General features: G+C 44.0%; 2 protein-coding genes across 2 annotated transcripts in view; both read right to left on the reverse strand.

The window, feature by feature from the left end:
• astn2 (astrotactin 2) overlaps nt 1–23,348 on the reverse strand; it is a gene marked incomplete at both ends in the record, with an annotated part of 472,482 nt that overhangs the window by 359,192 nt on the left and 89,942 nt on the right. The window lies entirely within an intron of this gene.
• LOC308310409 (selenocysteine-specific elongation factor-like) lies at nt 17,808–19,559 on the reverse strand (the record flags this gene model as incomplete). Its single annotated transcript, XM_080756754.1, has 1 exon — nt 17,808–19,559. One exon carries the CDS (start codon nt 19,557–19,559, stop codon nt 17,808–17,810), a length of 1,752 nt encoding a protein of 583 aa, XP_080612880.1.

Consider the following 23,348-nt stretch of genomic DNA (forward strand, 5'->3'; position numbering starts at 1 on the left):
ACATATGACGTGACGGCTTAATCTCCTCTGTTCGTGACCTACTGTAGTAAACTCTGCATATGGGATTAGAGCAATGTAACAGTGAAGGAGCCAACCAGCACCTGTTCTCCAGTCACCATCTGGGCCCATGGGAAGTGGCCCACCCAGCCCCCAACACATGACTCCATCTGGGCCCATGGGAAGTGGCCCACCCAGCCCCCAACACATGACTCCATCTGGGCCCATGGGAAGTGGCCCACCCAGCCCCAAACACATGACTCCATCTGGGCCCATGGGAAGTGGCCCACCCAGCCCCCAACACATGACTCCATCTGGGCCCATGGGAAGTGGCCCACCCAGCCCCCAACACATGACTCCCCATCCAGTCACCATCTGGGCCCATGGGAAGTGGCCCACCCAGCCCCCAACACATGACTCCATCTGGGCCCATGGGAAGTGGCCCACCCAGCCCCAAACACATGACTCCATCTGGGCCCATGGGAAGTGGCCCACCCAGCCCCCAACACATGACTCCATCTGGGCCCATGGGAAGTGGCCCACCCAGCCCCCAACACATGACTCCCCATCCAGTCACCATCTGGGCCCATGGGAAGTGGCCCACCCAGCCCCCAACACATGACTCCATCTGGGCCCATGGGAAGTGGCCCACCCAGCCCCCAACACATGACTCCCCATCCAGTCACCATCTGGGCCCATGGGAAGTGGCCCACCCAGCCCCCAACACATGACTCCCCATCCAGTCACCATCTGGGCCCATGGGAAGTGGCCCACCCAGCCCCCAACACATGACTCCCCATCCAGTCACCATCTGGGCCCATAGGAAGTGGCCCACCCAGCCCCCAACACATGACTCCCCATCCAGTCACCATCTGGGCCCATGGGAAGTGGCCCACCCAGCCCCCAACACATGACTCCCCATCCAGTCACCATCTGGGCCCATGGGAAGTGGCCCACCCAGCCCCCAACACATGACTCCCCATCCAGTCACCATCTGGCCCCATGGGAAGTGGCCCACCCAGCCCCCAACACATGACTCCCCATCCAGTCACCATCTGGGCCCATGGGAAGTGGCCCACCCAGCCCCCAACACATGACTCCCCATCCAGTCACCATCTGGGCCCATGGGAAGTGGCCCACCCAGCCCCCAACACATGACTCCCCATCCAGTCACCATCTGGCCCCATGGGAAGTGGCCCACCCAGCCCCCAACACATGACTCCCCACACACAACGCACTCTTGGAAGTCTGGCGGACTACATCAATTCTTAATAGACTCATTGGAGCGAACAACTCCGCTACATGCACACATGCTGAATAGATGCAGATACAGGATCAGATAAAAATAGAGACGGCAGGTGAAAATGCACGGTTGCAATCCCACAAGCGCCTGCATGCTCATACACGCACAGGGGACTTGCGATGCTTGGCACATTGCACGCAAGCACGACTCAAACGTGTATAAACACTATCAGCCTGAGAACTACTCTTCCTCTCATATATCCTGGTCATCCGTTCTCTCTCATTCTCTCAACGCTGTATCCTTCACTCCAGTTTTCCTATCCTCTCTCCCAGCAGGAAGTTAAAATGCCATGTGCCCCACCAGCTGCTCTACATCCTCTCCGTCCAACTAGACGCACCCAGAGCCAAAGGCTCCACACTGAAATCCTCACTCTGGAGTGGGTACAAATGTAACCAAGTGGACTTGTGTAGTGCATTGGATTATTTGTACAATACATTCTAGGAGTTAGGAATGGGGAAAGAAATAATGCAAATTGCACTACATTTTACCGTGCAGGCCTTGTCTTGTTACCGTTTCTTATTGATAAGGAATAAAGTCAACAGGGCTCAGGTCTCTGAAGGGTTTAACCACTATAGGCTAGGCCCACAGAGTTTTCCTCAGTCTACACCAAATCCCTTAAGCAAAAAAAATAGTTGCTAGTAATGGTACATTCAAATATTGGGAATAAAATTAATGTAATACATTTTTCACCCCTGTGTCAATTATCTAATGTGATCCTGGGCTCTACACACCCTCCGCCAAACTAGTCCCCATATATTGGGGACATGGGGAGTGCAACGGACTTTAACTCATGCTTCCTTCATGCCTGAGTGTCCAAATTGCTCCTTTGCACCTGACAGGGGGGAGTTTCCCTGGTTGGAAGAACGTGTTCCTTCCACGCGCTAGTTCCTTTCCCCTCCATCAGGTCAGGTGCCCCGGCTGGCCAGGGGGAGGCAGTTTAGAGACCAGGATTACTGCATATTTTTGTCAGGGTACCTACCCTATAGGGGACACGGGGAGAACATGCAAACTCCACACAGAAAGGCCCTTTCACCAACCCCGCCTCGGGTATGGGCACTGATGACACGGAGGAGGAAACACACCGCCAACACCCACAGCCTCCCGAGCGGGAATGGAAGCCAGGACCTTCTAGCTGTGAGGCGACAGCACTACTTAATGTTAACGAAGTCCACACCCACAACACCAGAGGGAGTGCAACAAACCATGTACAACCCAGATTCGGCACAAACAAGGAACTCAATTATTTTCGTTCCTACGCCACCAAAATGTGGAACGCCCTACCAACAGTCATTTCAGACATGCAAATCCCTTGACTCCTTCAAAACCGCTCTCAAAGGGCACCTACGGACGGCTGCAATTCGTAACTGGCCCCCGTAAAATCGGAATCCCCCCCCCCCCCACCCCCCTTCACTGTATATTTTTCTTTTCCCTTTTTAGCTCCTTTATGATGAATTCCTGTTCTGTTCTCTGGCTATATAGAATTTGTACGTCTCTAAATGTTTTGATGAATTGCACAAGGTGGACCCTCTTGTAAACAAGTGTAATGCTTTATTGCGTCGTCCACTCACAGTTAACAGTCTATGTATTGAGTTGTGCTTGAAATGTACTGTAATTCTGCAAACTGTTAATAAATATTTCAATCAATCAAACTCTTCCTAGCGGGCAGCATACTGTAGCGTTTCAGCATTCTCGTGTCTGGGTGCCTCAAGAAGAAAATAGTCCTGGGAGAGGAGCAGCGCTCATTAATGTCCCTTTCCTATGCGGAGAGTCGCAGTGGCAAGCCCACAGTCATTGAGCAGAGGTCTCTGTGCATGAGTAGCGTTCTGGACATGGGCTTTGTGCTGTTGTTAGAAGTTGCAGAACTGAACTATGATGTGTGTATTTTAGATGACGTAGCAGATGGGCCAAACATAAACCATCCTCATGAGCGCAAAATGCAAGATGATATCTCTATATGTAAAGATAGCTGCCAAGAAATACCTACAATTTAAATTATATTTCTTGAGCACAATGAATATCTATCCTGGGGTAATAGAAAAGCATAAGAAGGTGGGTGGGGAGGATTAAACACCATATAATCCAGGCTATGTAAATCACCAGAGAAATTACCCTGACCCAAGCGCCCCTGCCTAATCATAATGTCTGATTAAACTCTGATTGAAAAACGGATGAAAATCTCCCATAGCTTAACTGGAAAGTGCCAGGTCAACTTTTCCATTCTGTTCCTCTCGGTTAGGATCAAATAAGTTTCCACATGTGCACTGCCTATTGCTTCCCTCTCCCATTGAGTTGCCTTCATCCATAGCTCCATTATTCTATCCATCTCATCGCCTTTGACTTTCCATCCAATGCATGACATTTTGTGTGCAGCTTTTGCTGCTTTGGGTCCTGGACATTTTGAACTACAATGATTTTGGGCCATGCTGCTTCTCGCATAAGCCGACAATCTGAGATGTCCGCCTAGCCTACTGCAACGTCTGAGGACATCTACATTAAATGTAAGTGGTGGAACAGCGGCGAGAAACACCACTAACAAACCTACAGTAGGCCTACTGCTTTGAAAAACAATCCCGATACCGCCCCAAAAATATGATAAATATATATTTCCATGTATTGTTTTTGTTGCTTTGTTTCTTATTGTTATTGCTGTTTTACTGTTGACTGTGTGCTCTTGTTTTATTTTATATTATTTTACCTCGTACAGGACCTTGTAACGATTGTTTTGAAAGGCACTTTATAAATAAAATTACCTTACCTTACCTACCTTACACTGTAATAGCCAATCTGCACGTTTTTTTATTGTGTGTTTGTTTGCCAAGCAGTTATTTTCCACAAGTATCAATGTATCAATGAAGAAATCAATGTCCATCCACCAAAGGCCAGATTCATGGAAAATATCTTAAACAATCTTTTAATCTATTTTTTTTTATCTAGACATCCGAGTTTCTAGCTTGGATTTGACTGTACTGACTAGAAGCACTAGGTCTGTGCATATAATGTAATGTCAAAATTATTTGATAAAACAAACAAAATATCTGATTATGTCACTCTCTTGGATCAAGGCTCCCCTTGATTCAAAACAATATACCCTTGGATAAAGTTATATCAAAAATAGACTATTATTTGCCATTGAAATACTATTTGGAACAATTCATCAAGACTAAGGTCTTAAAGACCAGGAAAGTATATATTGTTATACATTTAAACCCGGGAAAGCTTCTGTGTCATTTTAGAGTTTGCGATGCATATAGCAACATAGCTTTATTTTATTTATTCGTTTTTAATAAAAATATAACATTTTCTGAAAACTTAGTTTAGGGGGTCAGGTCTAAATGGGTTAACTCTCAATAACTTACACCTGTGGTTCTCAAAGTGGGTTCCGGGGACCCCCAGGGGTCCTTGAGAGAGTTCCAGGGGGCCCCCAGCTAAATGATAGTTAGAGTCACAGTCCCATAAGGGTCCATTTGGTTCCTGAGATTGTACAAATGGAACCAAATGGTGGTGTCCGTAGCTTAATGCATGTCAAACTGGCGGTCCTTGAAATGAAAACGGTTGAAAATCACTGCTAGAGCCATACAAATGGGGGTCTGCGGGTTGATAAATGTCAATGCAGGGTCCTTGACATGAAAAAGTTTGAGAACCAACGTTTTTGGCGGGTTCTCCCCCCTCCCTTCCCCACCCCCAACCTTAAAAACCTTAATCCTTAAGGAAAGTTTATGCATGTACTATGTGTACTATGTAAACTCTTCATTTCCATTTTTCCAGCCATTCAAATTTGCAATTTATTTATTTTTAATAATTTGGGGACCCCCCAAAATAATTTGGCGAGCCCCCGAGGGGTCGCGACCCACGGGTTGAGAACCCCTGACTTAGGCTAGACTATACTATGCATTTAACACTCACATAACGCAACGTTTGACTTGGGAGACCGGGTGGTTCTTCAAAGGTTAGTGAAAAACAACATAGGCAGTCAGATGGTGATCACGATTAATTAATCCTGCAGTCAAACTGGTAATATATTCCATAAATAAATATTAATCAAAATATATTGAAGTGCAGCAATACATGGCAACCTGAGGTAGTCTTCTTTAATATTACAGATGGTGTACAAGCCCATAGCCTAACCATTCAGTACCAGCCCTGAGGAATCTGGTGCCCTAGGCAGGATTTTACCTGGCTTTTAAAAGCACAAAACATAAACTTAGACATAAAAAAAAACTACTTAATCAATAATCCTACAAATAAAATTGATGAAATGCATAAAAAGGTTATTTGGTGTGTCCAAGTATATTAGCGACAGCATTTTATGTTGCTTGCAGACAGAGGGCAGTTACTGTTGGCTCCATCGCCCATTGATCTTATAGCTTCTGGCTGCGAGGCACACTGTGCCTTCACATGGCAAGCATCAATACAGTACATAACAAGCTGTATTGGCCCGTACCAGAATCCAACTTTGAAGCTCAAAGCTCCATGTCCTTTCTTTTTATTTTTTTGTAATACCGTTGTACAACAATAAAGGAGGTCATATAATTCAAGGAACTTGGAATACTTGGATACCAGTAAAAAAAAAATGCTTATTTGTTGTTTTTTGTTGTTGTTTTCCCCCCCTTTTTATGTTGTAGTTGCCAGGGTTAGAGAAATGTAACAGGCTGAAACTCAGGCAGTGGTGGAAAATGGCCATGTGCGTATCTGTGAGCAGCAGCCGGAGATGGGGACGGCAGTGTATACTGCAACTGCCCAATGTCTGTAAGCACTAGCAGTAGAAGAGATGTGACCTCTGCTGCATGTCTAATCCCAGTATGGCTGCCGCAGTCATATTTGAGCCAGCGACTTGAGTAATCTGTAAACAAGACATGGAAGGGCGAATAATATTTGCACTGAAAGAACTGTTTATGTTACACTCTCTTAAGTAACTATGTGCAGAATATGGTCCCTATTCTGGGCAAATAGTGGGTTGGTGCGACTAGTTTATTTTATTTCAATATACTGTATATATTTTTACAGAGAGACATTACAAGAATCTCATTTTATTTTAACGTGACTGAAGGTATAGGCAGAAGCTTATAGCGTGTGGTGTTTTAGATGGACGCCTGGGGGACCCCAGTCAACATAATTTATGAGTCATACATTTTATTTTTGAAAAGCATAATTCATCCAATGTAAAATTGCGTAGATACTAGTCTCGAACTTCGGTGTGGAAGATGTATGTCCAAGATGTATGTCCAAGGGGCGGTTACAAATAGATTTCAACGTCACAGCAAAAAAGTCTCACTATGAATAGTGCGCTCTGGAGTTAGTGTAACGTAATTCAAATGCCAGACCAATCTCCCCAGGGATTTTTCCCCCTGTGGCAGATTCATCTGGTTTCCAGTCTACTACAACATACAGTAATATGACAAATGACAACAGGGCGTCCAACTATTTGTTTTTCAAAGTTCCTGAGCCACAGACAAGGAGCCAAGCCCACACAAGAAGCACCTTTCCACACACTTTATTTCCTCTTCTTTTTTTTTACACATTAGAGAACCAGTGGGCAGTTCATTGTATTGCATTGTCGAGTATGATGTTTTGTTTAAATTGTGGACTGCTTGGCTTATTGTAGCTGCACAACCCAATTTCCCTTACTGGGACAAAATAATGCTGAATGTAGTTTTGTTTGCATCTCCAATACGCTCACGTGACAACGGTGACATATATTCCCTTCCCTTGTTTACAACTACCCATTGTAGCTAAAATAACTGCCCCGAGGTTAGTCCTGCCCTTGCAAAGGTACCATTTGATTTGGTTGTTTCTCCAACCTGTTCACAAGAATAACACCAAACATCTGAATTGATAAACAATGTTTTAAAAGTGGATGGGATTAGACAAACAATTGGATAAAGCTATTCAGGGGTCTCTGGAACCAGGCAAATTTACATTGGGTGAATTATGCTTTTCAAAAATAAAATGTATGACTCATAAATGATGGCCTTTGGCTCAGTATGTCTGCACATAATAATAAACAAAGCAATTACACTTATGTTATGGTAATCACAGTTTATGGCAGGCAGATACAAAATATCTGATTGCTATCTGTGAGACTATTCCACTGGGAAACACACTGTGCTTTCCATATAGATACAAAATAGTGACAGAAAGGGCCTTTTCGTTAAATAATGGCTTTCATTAGGCTTTTTGTTTTCCTTCCCTGTACTTCTGTTGTACCCAAGCCTAGGTATTTTCATCCCTTTAATGACGTCCCATGATGCTTGATGTTTGCATGGTAACCAAATATAATTGCCTGATGATCATGCATCGCTGCTTGCTCATTACTGTAGCAAATTAGTACGGCTGGAGATCAGGAGACTGTAACACACTATTAGAATAGTCAGCCTTCATGGTGCCAACCGTCCTTCCAAAATTGTAGTGTGCTGCAAAGAACACATGCCCTGGCCGGCTGGCCCCTAATCCACCTTTCCTCCCATATGCAGGCAGAGAGAAAAAAACACACGACTTCACCTTGGAATGTGTTAATTGTACACATCTATTTCTCTTCTGCTCTCTCCCTCTAAACTCTCTGTGCCTGCCTCTCTCTCTCTGTGCCTCTCTCTCTCTCTCTCCCCCCAACCGTTTTTTTTAGATAAATTATATCTTAAAGTTGAGACGTGGATGTGTGAGCAACTGCAAATAGATGTGCCCTTCTTGGTGACATTTCAGAGGAGAAAAAGAAATGTGATTGGAAAGCTACTGTAATGCCAATATTTGCAGGGGGCCAATACAGGCCTGCTAGCCAGTTGATAACAAGGCAATAAGAGAGCCAGGACAATATGGGGCCCTTGGGGTGGCTTTGATTGAGGAAAAAGGAGGGTCCAGGGACTGGAGGTGGACAGAGAAGATTTCTGCAGAGATCCAAGTGTCAGTGACAGTGTGGTGTTATATTGTTTGTGTGTGTATGTGTGTATGTGTGTGTGTGTGTGTGTGTGTGTGTGTGTGTGTGTGTGTGTGTGTGTGTGTGTGTGTGTGTGTGTGTGTGCGCGCGCGTGTGCGTGCATTGTGCTCCAATTAACCTTATCTGTGTTATAAATAATTTTCAGTGTCGTGTTAGAGAAACAGCTTTCAATCAAGACCTATTGTACATTGACCTACTCATTGCTTTTGTTCTCCAACTATAGCTATTATGGTATTTGACAGGCAATGTAAGAAAGGTCTGTGACTTAAGATGTTGTGAAATACACAACCTTGTGTTTTACATGTTTTGTCTTGAAGGTTTGCTGTAGAAGTTGAATGCGTGATTTCACGTGTGCTCGGGCCCATGTCATTTTTGTCATTTTGGTGTAAAAGAGGCCTTCATTTGTATCTGCAGTTGTCAGGCCAGCGTGCAAGACTAGACCCGTCAGGGAGTCCAGGCATCTGTCCATTCACGCCAGATGCTATGAAAAACTCACTTCCCACTCTACCTCCAGCTCTCCCACATACAGTACAGTACCTTTCCTTGCCTGTCTCTCCCGCACGCCTCAACTCACAACAATCTACCATTGATTTCCTGACAGCTCCATGTGCTACACTAGTAGCAACACATTTCAGCTCAGACACAATGTGTTCCAAATGACACCTACGTACTTTCACGTTGGCCCCAAGTACATGACGACATGGTTAAATGTCGGGAATGTGGTTTTATTTGGGCTAGGTAACAGAACTGGGGAGAACAAAATACATATTTCATGCAATGTAATGTAAAAAAAAAGTGCTAATACTGTAGGTCTAAATAACACACCATCAAACCCAATGCACATAGCGCAGATGTTACCAATTGACATTTGATTCATTATTAGCCGCTAGCAAAACACATCCGCTGTCATTAGCGCTGATGGTAGGGAAAACAAGTGGTACAGACACACATTAATGAGAGATTTCCAAAGGACGTTAAACATTGTGCTTCAAGAGGCCATTAAAAGCGTGGCAAAGATCAGAGTGAATCAATAGAGATATAGAACTAGTCCGAGAGACGAATGAACGTAGAAACGCTCACCATCTTGAGGTTGGTAGCTCAGAGGTGATATCTTTAAGGTTCACTGAGGTTAATGAGATATGGAGTGAGCATGGCTTAATTCCCCACTGCTGCATGTCTGCAAATGGATGCAGTAATGTAAGAAGAAACATCCCAACAGACCTAGAAATGCATACTAATTTGCTAGCAATGAGTCATCCCCTGGTGTCCAGCAATTAATGTCTACCTCAATAAATCAGGCTAGTCCCACACCCGAGTATAAACCGGCTGTTCCAGGGCAATGGGTATTCATAACACCCTCGGTAATGAGGACAGTAACGAGAGAAATCTTTGTGAAATTTGCCACATGACCTTTTAAACTGATAGTCAAAAACAACTTTAGATCTGCAGCATGTAACACCATGGTGCCTTCATGAAGCCATCCACTCAGGCTATCTGAGGTGGCCAGATGGCCTGGATTATGGACTACCTCACCAGCAGACATCACTACGTCAGACTGGAAGATGTGCTGGTGAGCAACAACGGCGGTGTTCATTATTATCACCACTGCATCATCTATGAACCCCACATTTGAATAAAAATATTGAGGAACCTTGAAAGAGCAGAAAAGTGTTTTGACTTCTACCCATAAGGGGCAGAACAAATGAGAAAATATGAATAATTTCTGAATAGAAAGACCTTTTATTTTTTCCCCTAGGAGACTTCAGGTCATGGTGCACATATTGTAATGGGACAAACCATACTTTAGTCTACTAATCATTACTGTGGTTGTATTCAGTATTATTATGCTTCCGAAACTAAGCCTAACCATGTCTCCTTTTTTTTTTTCTTTTTTTTTTTGAGTTACTTTTGCCCACACACAGTCAGTGAGTTCAGAGGATGTACTGCAATTGTTTTCTCGTTTCTTTTTTCAGTTGATCATCTTTTTCAGGCAGAGAACACCAATATATTTCCAGAGTTCAGATCCATTACATCTCTGCAATGTGTACCAGGGGACCTCACAAGAAACCAAAGCTGTGGTATACTGCAACAGAAAACGTATAGTTACAAGCCATGAGCACACCAGAACAGGATGGCCTTGCCATTTCCTGTTATAATAAGGACACCACAGCAGAGAAATACAAAGCCATATCAGATTACCGAATATTACCAAAGTTATATATTCTGAATGGAATATAGTGAATATCTGAGCAAAGCCAAGAGACCACTTAACGGCCCAATCTCAGTTTTTTTATGCAAAAATTGTCACATGACCGTGTAGATTGGCTTGTAGCTCTAGTAGTAAATAACAGCACAATTATATTGTTTGTGTGTGTGTGTGTGTGTGTGTGTGTGTGTGTGTGTGTGTGTGTGTGTGTGTGTGTGTGGCAGCAGTGGGGAATGCCAGGGGAGATACAGCTGACGATTCTCTCTGAATACCCCAAATAATATAAAGCCAACACCCTGATCTCTTTCCTAGTCCAGCAGGCTGTGGTGGGGACATACAGTAAGGGACAATACTCCCTATTTTACCGCTGTTTCAGCACTGTAGTGCCGAAATGATTTCGGCTCGTGAGACATTTTCAGTAGCACCGAAGTGCCGACTTTAGGACAGTACCCACCCCCCCCGAACCTCAAATGACGTCACATTGTAGGCTCTACAGCGCCGAACCGACTTTTATTCGGCTCTAAAATAGGATTATGAATCGGCTCTAAGCCTGATTTATTCTTTGTCGTATGACAATGTTGTGTACCAAATTAGCAGATCTACAAGCTCACAACAAGTTGCATATAAAATTTGTTGTGAGAATATAGATCTGCTGTTTTTGATGTGAGACAAGCCGACACCACCATATGACAGAGCATAAATTAGGCAATAGGCCTATACTGATAACTGATCTCTTCAGAGTGAAAATTGAATGCAAACTATGCATGCCCATTGCTCACATGCCAATTTCCAGATTTGAATTCCATGCTGTCACTTTAACCCACACTGCCCTTCTTCTGAATGGTGTCATTTATTGCTTTCCATTATCACTGGCTGATTTCCTCAAAGACCTTTGACACGTTTAGTGCTTTGTCTAGAGGAATGACTCCTTCACTGCCATAGGTGACTTTTAGTGCCACTGACATTCAATTATATTTATTGAAAATCTTTAAATTATTCTTCCATCCTGTAATCTCTTCCTCACTATATCCCAACCTAATTTCAAAGCTGCCAACATACTTTATTAAACCTCTTCATGTTTCGGACAGTATTGCTTGCTGTACTTTTTCCTCATCTTTTTGGGGGGATCACTATCTATTCTAATACTGTGTCCACTGGAATTTCACAGATGTGAGGGTCCCTGTCTAACACTAAGCGACTTACTTTGGGGCAGGCGGATTGGCATGAGGCATGGACAATTAACACATTCCAAGGTGAAGTCGTGTGTTTTTTTCTCTCTGCCTGCATATGGGAGGAAAGGTGGATTAGGGGCCAGCCGGCCAGGGCATGTGTTCTTTGCAGCACACTACAATTTTGGAAGGACGGTTGGCACCATGAAGGCTGACTATTCTATGTAGGCGTGTGAAAATAAATCAAATTCCACTTTAGTCCACTTCATATCCACTTTACAGTCAAACTAAATTTTGACCCAAATCGGATGTCATCCATTTGCTTCACTGGGTACAAATTTCTCTTGCTAAGTTGCGACCCAGTATGCAACACATATACACACATTTGACATAACACAAAACAATCAGTTAGAAACTTTACTTGGCTTGCTGCCAGTTTTTATGTCCAAGAAAATACCTGAAAATCCTCAACAGATGGGACTTTGCTATTGGGCTTGTGGTTGTGAGTTGTATCCAAGTTTGCTCCTTCATTTTTCACAGCCCTTCCGCTGGGAGAATTGAAGAAGTCCCTTCAGATACAGTAGTGTATCTATCACTGTATTCACTGTGATGACCGGTCACTTTTGATAGATTTTAATATGGGGAGACAGCTCAATGTAACAGCCTGAGTCTTGGGACATGGCACATTGACTGTGAAATACGGATGGCTTGCATACAGGAACCGGCAAACTCATATATCAGCACTCACTCCCTGCATCTTCTATGATGAAATACGGCTTCCAGTTTATGTGTTGTGTTGTGCAGTGCAGTGCGTCAACACACAACAAATAAGCACATTATGCACAGTACAGACATACACACACTCTTACAGTACACCCATTCTATAGGGAAACATTTATAATACTAATCAATAATATATAAAAAAAATCTATAGAGGGCATGCGTGTGACATCATCATCATACCAGGAAGTTATGCGGGAAAGCCTACTGAGTGGCAAAAAAACTACTATATGGCCTTGACAGCCCATACATCCAAACAGAAAAGTCTTATTTGATTGCATTAAATAACTTTAAACAACATTAAATTCACATTCACTTTGTCACTCGATTTGCCACTCGATCTGCCATTCACTTTATGCATGCGCATACCCTCTATTACAAATGTATTTAGTTTTCTGATGAAAGTTAGAGGTTACATACAGTAGGGTGCGATGTAGTAGGGTTGTAGTAGGGTGTACAACTTATAACCACGTTTATAACGTATAGTATAAGTGCTGGTCATAAGTCATAATGCATTATTATGCTCAGTGGAACAGCACATTATAACTGTTATAACTTAGGTGGTTATAAAGGCACATAGAGAAGTGCTGTAATGTCTGTGTCATAATGCACTATAACCAATGGGTATTAAATGGAATAATGTCTTATAAACATCAATAATATGCTATAGCAGGACTTTGTGACCTTTAAGTAAAGTGACAAAACTTTGTATAATATGCTATAGCATATTATTGATGTTTATAAGACATTATTCCATTTAATACACATTGGTTATAATGCATTATGACAGACATTACAGCACTTATATGTTCCTTTATAGCCACCTAAGTTAATAATTCTAATGTGCTGTTCCACTGAGCCTAATAATGCATTATGACCAGCACTTATGTTATAAACGTGGTTATAAGTTGTTATACATGATTATTACAAACATTTATAACGAGTGTTATAATGCCTTATAAGCACATTATAATGCATTATAAATGAGCTCATGATCATGCATTATAAAGGCGACCTTAATATAAAGTGTTACCAAAATATCTTCTTGATAGCGATAGAACAATTGCTATGAACATTAAAAACATGCAGCCCTATTATTCTGCAATAAATGATTTAACGCCGGCTTCCCACTTTTGTCCCACAGGGAGTAACCACCGTTGGGAGTGAAGTTCAGAGAAAGCGAGAGAGATATCACACACACTCGCATGGTTTCAACTGTATTTGACTGCTCCCTTACCTCTCCCTGTGCCTCCATTGAAGAGCATCTAATCTATTGCTTGGCTGAGCACATCAATCCCCCCAGCATTAACCCCTCCTGCTCCAAATACCAACATAGCTCCCTCACACAGCCTGCCTCTCTCTCTCTCTCTCTCTGTGTGTGAGCACTGAATACCCTGGAAATATATATCATGCTAGCGAACATGAAATGCACAACTGCAAACGCACATATGGGCATACAAGCGGGACCAGATGCACACATCCAGGGAGGTAGCCAGTCACTCAAAATCATGAGAGACACACACACACACACACACACACACACACACACACACACACACACACACACACACACACACACACACACACACACACACACACACACACACACACACACACACACACACACACACACACACACACACACACACACACACACACACACACACACACACACACACACACACACACACACACACACACACACACACACACACACACACACACAAATCTTCAACACCAGTCCTGTCTTTTTGTTCACTGAACTCCTGGTCTCCGTCGGTAACTGTTACCCAGGCAACAGAACAGGCAGAGAGAAGGTGAGTGGATGGGCAGGAGGAGAAAGGAAGCTGGAGGGATGCACTTACCAAACACCTGGCCTCCAAAGGCTGAACGTACAGTACAATGTCCCAATCGGAGACATTTTAGCCATGTTAACTGGAATGAAATTAAAACCAGCACAGTAGGCCTGGGCGATACCACTTCAGTTCAAATACATAATTATGGTTACTTCAAACTGTTGCCTCGATTAAGATTAATGAACACAATTATAAAATTGTTTGTAGATGAGGAAAATAGCAGTTCTACAATGTGAGCTTGTTTTCACTATTGTGCACCACCATTGCAGTGGTTAATCATAATTAAAATCAGACTAATCGGTTTAATATGTTATTTAAAAAAAATACATCTATTTAGAACTGTTTTGTTTCAATATACTGTACATCCAGTTAATTTCCCAGCCCCACTGCACATCCATAAATGCACAGTATTTTTATAGTGCAATGCTTGTGCAAGCGTGAAAATGACCGTAATACATGTGGCTTTTGAGAGTGTGCACATCTGGACAGCTGCCAGTATATGTCTAAACAAGAGCAAGTGTTTCACCTTTTAGATACTTCCTGACATGATATGAGACAATGAAACAATGAGCATCATGAACATTCATTTAACCACATTGGGCAACATCTACAATCTCATATTGTGACACATTGCGAGCTTGTAGATCGTAACTTCTGCTATACTTCACACAGCTAAGTATATAGTATAAGGCACAAAGGGAAGTTCACAAATGTATGCTAAGGAGCGATGCACACAAATGTATTGCATGCACAGTATTCTCTCCCTCATATGTAGATGAATTTGCTACGTTTTACTTGTACACTAACATGATTACAACTCCAGGACCAAAACAAACCGTGCAAAGTCACGAACAATGAACTCCATTTGATGCATTTGACGTAATCAGAGCACAGTTGAATGCCCCACATCTAAAACTGCCATGGCTCAGGAATGAATAAAACTCTGAATAGGAAATGAGCCCTATGAAATAAAGAATGTGGACCATCAATCAGTGTGCACTGAGGTATTACGAAGCATGAGAAAGCATTCATATGAGAAGAGAAAAGCTCTCACTCAGAGCAGACTCAAACTACAGTATGACATTATAACCATGGTCTTGAGAAACAAGGCACATCAAGTGGACACAGTGGTCAGCTATTAGATGCAATCTTTGAAGATTTAGAGCTGCAACATGTCTGTTTTTATAGAATAAATTCACTTCAATGTTTAGAGAAGGAAAGAGGAGAAACAGAACAGAGAAGCAAAGCAATCGTCAAAATGTCTAGTGCTCAAGTAACAATGTCTAGTCAATATTTAGCCTATACTTTATCCATCTTCTATTGTTGATAGTTTGTATTTTTTGCGTAGAAAAACATGCACTATACAAATGTTTCAACACTATGGTTTCTATGCTTGACACCTCTATGGAAGTTGTGAAAGGAAATGTGAAAGAATGTAGGCCTATTTGGCAGCCGGCCATGTATACAACATATGGCATCTCATACGCAGTGTTGGGCAGTAACTAGTTACTAGTAATATATTACTGTAATATTATTACTTTCCCCAGTAACGAGTAAAGTAAGGTATTACTCTGCCAAAATAGTAATATTATTCCTATTTACTTTGTAAAAATAGCACATAATTATTACATGTAACTTTTTTGTTTTGTTGGCTGTTGGCTAGTCCCACTAGGGAAAAACCAGGGCCACAAAATCTGTTGGAACTACTCTGCCAGGGCTAGGGCTGGGAGGTACGCTTCTGGCGCATGGAAGGACTAGGCTCTGTGGTTTGACTCCTGTCCGGGCCCCTCCTACGTCTCACCAGGTCCACTCCTGCTCTCACCAGGCCCAGGACCTGTGCGTTGCACCAGAGTCCCATCACCAGACACTTCATTCAGGAGTGGTGGGCAATGGTTCCGCAGACTACACCCGAGCGAGAAGGTGGTGCTGCGGGCTCCGCTTGCTGCTTGAATGGCCCTCCTAAAGGCCTCACCGAGGGCTTTTTGTATTATAGCACACACACACACACACACACACACACTATAGCAGTGACTGAGGCAGCATGTGAGCGCGCGTCCGCAACTGGTTCTGGACAACATAAAGTGACCTTTTGACCAATGTGGCCCACACCCCGAATTGAGTTCGACAAGCCTGGTCCCACCCAGCATTGCATGTGCAAATTAGGAGCTCATCTGGTCCCAGCATTGCCAGGGTTTTTGTGTGATTCTCATTGTGATAGCAGCTGTCTACTCTCTCTTCGCTTTTTGCTCATATATGACGATCAAGCTTTGTAGATCGTCTGAATCGGTTTTTGTTTTGTTTTTGAGTGGTGCAACCACTCCAAGGAACAGCAATGGCAAGGTATTGTCACTTCTGCCATGTCCAAATTTGGGCATAATGCTGGCACATAGACAGGCAGACAACTTCAATGATGATTTTTATGATGAATAATTCGTCTCAATCTCTCTGAGCATTTTACCGGGTGCACAGTCAGGAAAGCAACTTTTAAACAAGATAATACCAGCACTCACGGAACTGTCCTTTAAGGCACTTTATTGTTTCATGTATGCTGCAAAGCAGACAGCACAACAACAAACAGCCTTCGTCAGCGTTGTATGCTGTAGACAACGGGAGTGGCTCATTTATAATGTCCCGACTGTAGGTGCAACACCAACCCATGTCCGAGTCGATACAAACAACATCGAAACAGTTAAACCCTGTTACCCTAAAGAGCAATCGCAATACATATATATATATATATATATATATAGAGAGAGAGACTTTAAGAATCACTATAGGGCACTAAATGCCAGTATCAGAGTCTTTTGGACAATATAAAGATACAGAAAAATGAAACATGACTAAATGTGCTAACAGGGCACAACTGGCTGAGTCCTAACAGGGGAGGGGGGAGTTCAGTATTCAGAAGAATAATAATAATTCATAGAGCAAATCCAAATGTTCTAACTTCTACTAGAAGACACACAAAGTCGTACAATTGTCTCTAGCGAGGGCTGCAGGGCTTTAGGGTGTATTCGAGATTTTGTTGGCCATTGTTACCTCAAAAAGTGATATTAGAAGTAATGCGCAAACAAGATAATTCTTTATGGCACGTGCAATGCTTTCTGTGTATGAAAAGAAACAAAGTTGCACAAGCCTATATATATATTGTCAGAATGATGTCAGAGTTAGTGCGACCTTGCATTGTGATTGGCTGCGAGAGGCATTGTCAACATTTCAGAATTTAACTTATCCCTGTATCCTAGCAACGGCCGAGAGATAATAATGAATTGCATTTTTATGGCGCTTTTCTATGCACTACGTGCCTACTCAAAGCGCTTTACAATGGTTCATTCATTCACACATTGGGAGGTGAAGCGGCGAACAGTGGACGCCAGCGTCCTCACTTCCAGATATGACAATTGGAGATGCTTGTGCCGCTTTGACCTTGCATGCTTCATCAACACCCATCATGGATTCCGATTCGGAACTCTAGTTTTTGGAAGCCAGAGCAGAGAGGGTACTCTTCATGCCCTGACCCATCTAGCAGGGCAGCAGTATCATCAGGAATCTGGCACAGCGAAGGTCCTCAGGACTGGACCATCTTTTTATAGGGATCAAAGACATATCGCTTGAAGTGCAAGTGAATGGTGACAGGCTGAGAATCAGCTTTGGGTTTGTATTCTTTGGCCCGCTCCGCTTTGGCTGCAGCACCGTTTCCTTTCTTCTTAGAGACGGATGAAAGCAATTGCTTGGTTTCTGGACGAAAACCCTCTGGTATTCGAATCTTGAACTTCCCACTCTGGCCGAACCCACCGTCAATGACGCCGGCCTCGCCCGTCGACAGCATAACTTTCAACCCCACGAAGAGCTGCAGGTCGGTCTCTTTCTTAAACAGATTCCGGCCAATGGCAGTGTACTCATCGGTCAACCTTTCCACTTGGCCCTCCTTGTGCTTGGTCTTGAAGATGCGCAGGCAGGTCAGGGCCGTCTCAACATAACCCTTGTCCTCAAATCCCTCCAGTAGATGCCCGTGAAAGGCCAACCTGCACAAGTTGGTATGAATGTCTCCGTCAAGCTTGGACCCAATCACCAGGCAGAGTGAGGGACACGTGACTGGCCGCTCAAACTCCAACAGTGCCCACTGTTCAGGGTCAGGGCCCGCCGGCCCTGCCTCTCCCCGACCTGTGACATAGTCATCCTGGTAGAAGTACTCCCGCTCGAAGGAGAAGGGCGTGTCCAGCGGGCCTGGCAGAGGGTTCGAGGAGTCGAGTGGTTTGGCATCCGAGAGGGACTCGGGGTCGTCCACGGGCGGCAGGCCAAAGAAGCTCACCCTCGCCATTACCGTCTCATGGCCCACAGTGATGTGGAACTTGGCGCGTGTGGAGAGAGCGCCCCGGAAGTACCCGATCTTCCTCACAGAGATGAGCGCTGCGTGGAGCGTGCGCAGTGAACTGGGGCCGCACACCACCCCGCGCTCCAGCAGTTTGGGGTCAAACTGCGTCACACACACTCCCACGCGGTCGCCCTGCGTTGCACCTGACACTGGCTTCCGGAACATCTGCACTGACTTCACCTTCTTGGTCACCTTGAGGGCAGGGATCTCCACTGTGTCGCCGACGGCCAGAGAGCCATGCAGGACAGTTCCCGTCATCACTGTTCCCTGACCACGGATAGAGAAGCAGTGATCTACAGCCATCAGAAAATCACCCTTAGGGTCTCTGCGAGGAAGGTACGTCTGCCCTTTCAACAGCTCTATTAGGTCCTGCACTCCCTGGGGCTCCGCTGCGTCAGGGGACTCGGGTCCCCCGGGCTTCGCTGCCACAGCAATTACAGGACAACCTTTAAATCTGGTACTCTCCAGGGTTTTGTGTAGTCTCTTGGTCATTTTTGCAATGGCGACCGGCCTCTTGTCGGCAGGAAGGAGGTCGGTCTTGTTCAAGACAGCGACCATCCGAGGGCAGGCCAGCTCTCCTATGAGCAGACACTCTGCTGTTTGAGTCTGCACTCCTTTCACCACATCCACCACCAACATCATAAGGTCAATGATCTGGGCCCCTCCTATGATGGTTCTGATGAGAGACGCATGTCCTGGACAGTCCACAAGTGTGAACTGCAGGCTGTCGTACTGGTGTCCTCCGCTCTCCTGCGCCAGGTGTTCTGGGAGGTCCACGGTGAAGGAGGAGAAGCCCAGGTCCAGTGTGATGCCTCTCTCTCTGGACTGTGGGTTCTTGTCGAAGGCAGCTGTGGAGGCGGTGGTGCTTAGAGCCCTGGCCAGAGACGTCTTCCCACTGTCCACATGTCCCAAAACCCCTACGTTGAAGTTCAATATTCTAGGCATCATGTTACACCAACATGGACCTTCAACTTGGATTTTGTAATGCAATAAACACGCTTTTGAAAGAGCTATAATTATTGAACAGCCATTGGAATGTGCTTCAACATACTGGTGGCATTACAAAAAGTCCTAAGATGCTAGAAGTATTTTGTTTGCTATCTGCCCTGGTGCCATCAGTATATGGGCATATACAGTACTGATGATATCAGGGAATTCCATACATGGGAATAAAAGAGACACAGACAGGCAGGCAGACCGACACACCGACGGACAGATCTCACATCTGTAGTACATTTTTCCCATAATATCCGACCGATTGACTTCAAACTGTTGTTCAAAAGCTCTAATCCAACCGATATGTTCATATATGGGCATGGCCATATATGGACATACCCATATATGCAACTAATAAACTTTAAATTCGGGTGGACCCTTTTATTCGTACCCCATGTTGACCAAGTCACCAAAACCGCCTTCTTCCACCTCAAGAACATTGCCCGTCTCCGACCCTCTCGAGCTTAATTTTTCTCATTTATTTTCTTGCCTTGAACTCATACTGCCCCTCTCTTCTTCCCTTTCTTCGTTTCTTGGAACAATAACATGATGTGAACTATGCACAAAACAAATTTCACCCACTTTTTTATTGTAGAAATGTGAAGTGAAGTGTCTGCATGCTTTTACGCCCATATGGAGATTTCTCAAACATGGACACATCACATCTTTGGTGATATAATAATAATAATAATAATATCTCAAACTTATATAGCGCTTTTCTGAGTACCCAAAGACGCTTTACATGGGGGGGCTTTACAGAGGTAACAACTAAATAAAAACAACTTTATTAGAAAAAAAAGGTAACACTAAAAGCTAAAAAACATTAAAAAGACAGTGAGAAGGGTTAGCTATAAGGAAGGCAATATTGAAGAGGTGGGTCTTCAATAAACCTCCTAAATAAACTGCAATATGTCCAGAACTCAGCTGCCCGTCTACTTACCAATACCCGTTCCAGAGATCATATTACACTGGTCCTCCGTGACCTTCACTGGCTACCGGTTAAACAAAGAATCCACTTCATAACACTCCTGACCACCTACAAAGCACTAAACAACCTGGCTCCCCCATACCTCTGTGACCTCCTCAAACGTCATGTCCCCTCTCGCTCCCTCAGGTCTGGTGATGCAAACCTCCTCGACGTCCCCAAAACCAAACTCCATATGGGTGACAGAGCTTTTGCCTTTGCTGCCCCAACCCTGAGGAATGCCCTCCCTAAGGCACTCAGAGATACCCCCACCCTCCAAACTCTCCAATATTGCCTTCCCTAGCTAACATTTCCACAATAAAAGTGGGTGAAATTTGTTTTGTGCATAGTTCTCATCGTGCTATTTTTCCAAGAAACGAAGAAAGGGAAGAAGAGAGGGGCAGTATGAGTTCAAGGCAAGAAAAGAAATGAGAAAAATTAAGCTAGTTCCACACACAGTACGGTTTATTTTAGCTGATTTACAAACGGCACAGTCATAGGGTCTCTCTTATCTTAATTACAATATAAAAACAAACAAGGGGTTTCCAGTAAGCTTGTTTCACAAACGACACAACCATTGGGTCTCTTATTTACAGGCTATACAGCCAAGGGGGTCTCTTTTCCACAAGAAAGAAACAAATATAGTACCTGAGATCACACACACACACACACACACACACACACACACACACACACACACACACACACACACACACACACACACACACACACACACAGTGTGTAAGGGGTAATGTATGGCTGATTAACCACAGACACGTGACGTACCGGAGGTAGTTGTATGGCTGAATGGTGGTTACCATTCAGCCATACATTATCCCACTTATTGCATGCTAATTAAAGGTGATGTAGACAAACTTTATAAATATACTATAACAAATATTATGATGCTGAGGTGTTCTTCTGCAACAACACACTCTCCCTTTGGCTCCCTCTGGGTGTTTATATCCACTAGTGTTTTTCTGCCGGGACGCCTCGGGGGTTTTAAACTTTTAGCCAATTGCAGTGCGAGGCTGTGACGGTGTGTATGTGCTGATTTGTTGAAATAGTGGAAGTCAGTATAGTGCATTCAACCCGTGCAAGTCGCTCCACCATGAATCTCACCAACGGCGACAGCCGATATCATCATAGTGATTTTGATCATTGCAATGAATAACCCTTGGACATATTTTATATGCACAGATTACAAATAAAAGAGAACGGATATGTTGAGAGCCAGTCTCTACCTCCGCCACTTCCTCATTTGCGACCACGGGGCTCGTGTGATATTGCGCTTATGCTGCAGTTACCCGTAAAAAAGCGTGTCAACTCAACTAAGATAGATATAAATTCATATTTTTTTAATGTCATATTTAGCCATACGACCGCAAATCTCCCTTGCGTCCCTCCCAGCAGCAACAGCAACCCCATAGCCTGAAGTGACCTGGCTCGACCAATAATATGACGGGGGAGCTAGATTTGAATTCTGCTTGGAAACATCACTGACTTCTGTGTACAAACACTGGAAACATGTCTATATCTCCTTTAAAAAATGTACAAAGACATGCAAAGACATCCAATCCCAACTTGGGCAGGTGCTGAGCGGTGAGTAGTAGTATGCACAGATAAAGAAAATAAGATACTGTGGGATCCGATGCTCGTGAAGTGCCTTTATTTGCACAAGAAATTGACTGACGTTTCAAGCGCAATGCTCTTCCTTTTCTGTTGCACCATCGATCTAACCCAAGGAAGCTTTCCCCCAGCTTCTACTGCTCCCCCCCCCACACACACACACACCTCTCTGCTGAAGCTTTCATCACCCACTGGGATAAGAATGTTGACCCATCTTTCTGTTAATCCATCGTCTAACTCTAAAAGCTAACCCCAACATGTCATGCGTGTAATCTTTTTCACCTCTCCAGATGCGGTCTTGGAATTTGTGTCTTCCACGAGACCGGCCATCTCTCCTCTAGAACTCCTCCTCGACCTTCCAGACTATGGTCTCCAATCTACTCCCATTCATTCCAATCTTCACCAGCATTCCCATCTGCCTTCAAGTCAGCCAGAGCCAAGCCACTGACTCCTCACCCCTCAGACGTCAATAAGTAAAGGCCGGCTGCACACCTTTCCTTTCTTTCCAAAACTCTTGAACTAGCTCCCTCTCCAACTCTCACTGAATAACCTGTTGGATCCCAACCAGTCAGAATTCTAGCGGGCCCAGTCCACCGAAATAGCACTTCTCACAGTCACGGAAGCACTCCAGGATGCCGAGGCTACCACCCACTCCTCAGTCCTCAATTTGATTACTTATCAAGCCATCCATCTTCAACCGCTTATCCGTAGTTGAGTCGCGGGGGCAACAGCTCCACCAAAGAGCTCCAGACTTCCCTCTCCAGAGCAACATTAGTAACTTCCTGCTGGGGGATCCCGAGGCGTTCCAAGGACAGTGAGTCGATGTAATCCCTCCAACTGTGCCTTGGTCTGCCCCGGGGTCTCCTCCCCTTAATTACTTATTATAATGTATATTGCAAGTAAGGCATCAGAGAAGTAACCTTACTTCCTTTACCAGGTTACAGTTTGAATACTTCAGACAAATTGTACAGCTATGAAGTGTTTGCTTTTATTGAACTGTTATGACTTGACACTTTATTAAAATAAAATCAAGTAATTTGTTTAGCACATGTCATATATTACAAACTGAATGTACTTTAAATGGCACTCTTATAATATTTAGTGGGTGGCATTTACTGTTAAAAGAACAAATTTAAAAACTTGTC

Source organism: Protomyctophum bolini (assembly GCF_963924005.1).
Source record: "Protomyctophum bolini genome assembly, chromosome: 22".
In the NCBI taxonomy this organism is placed as follows: domain Eukaryota; kingdom Metazoa; phylum Chordata; class Actinopteri; order Myctophiformes; family Myctophidae; genus Protomyctophum; species Protomyctophum bolini.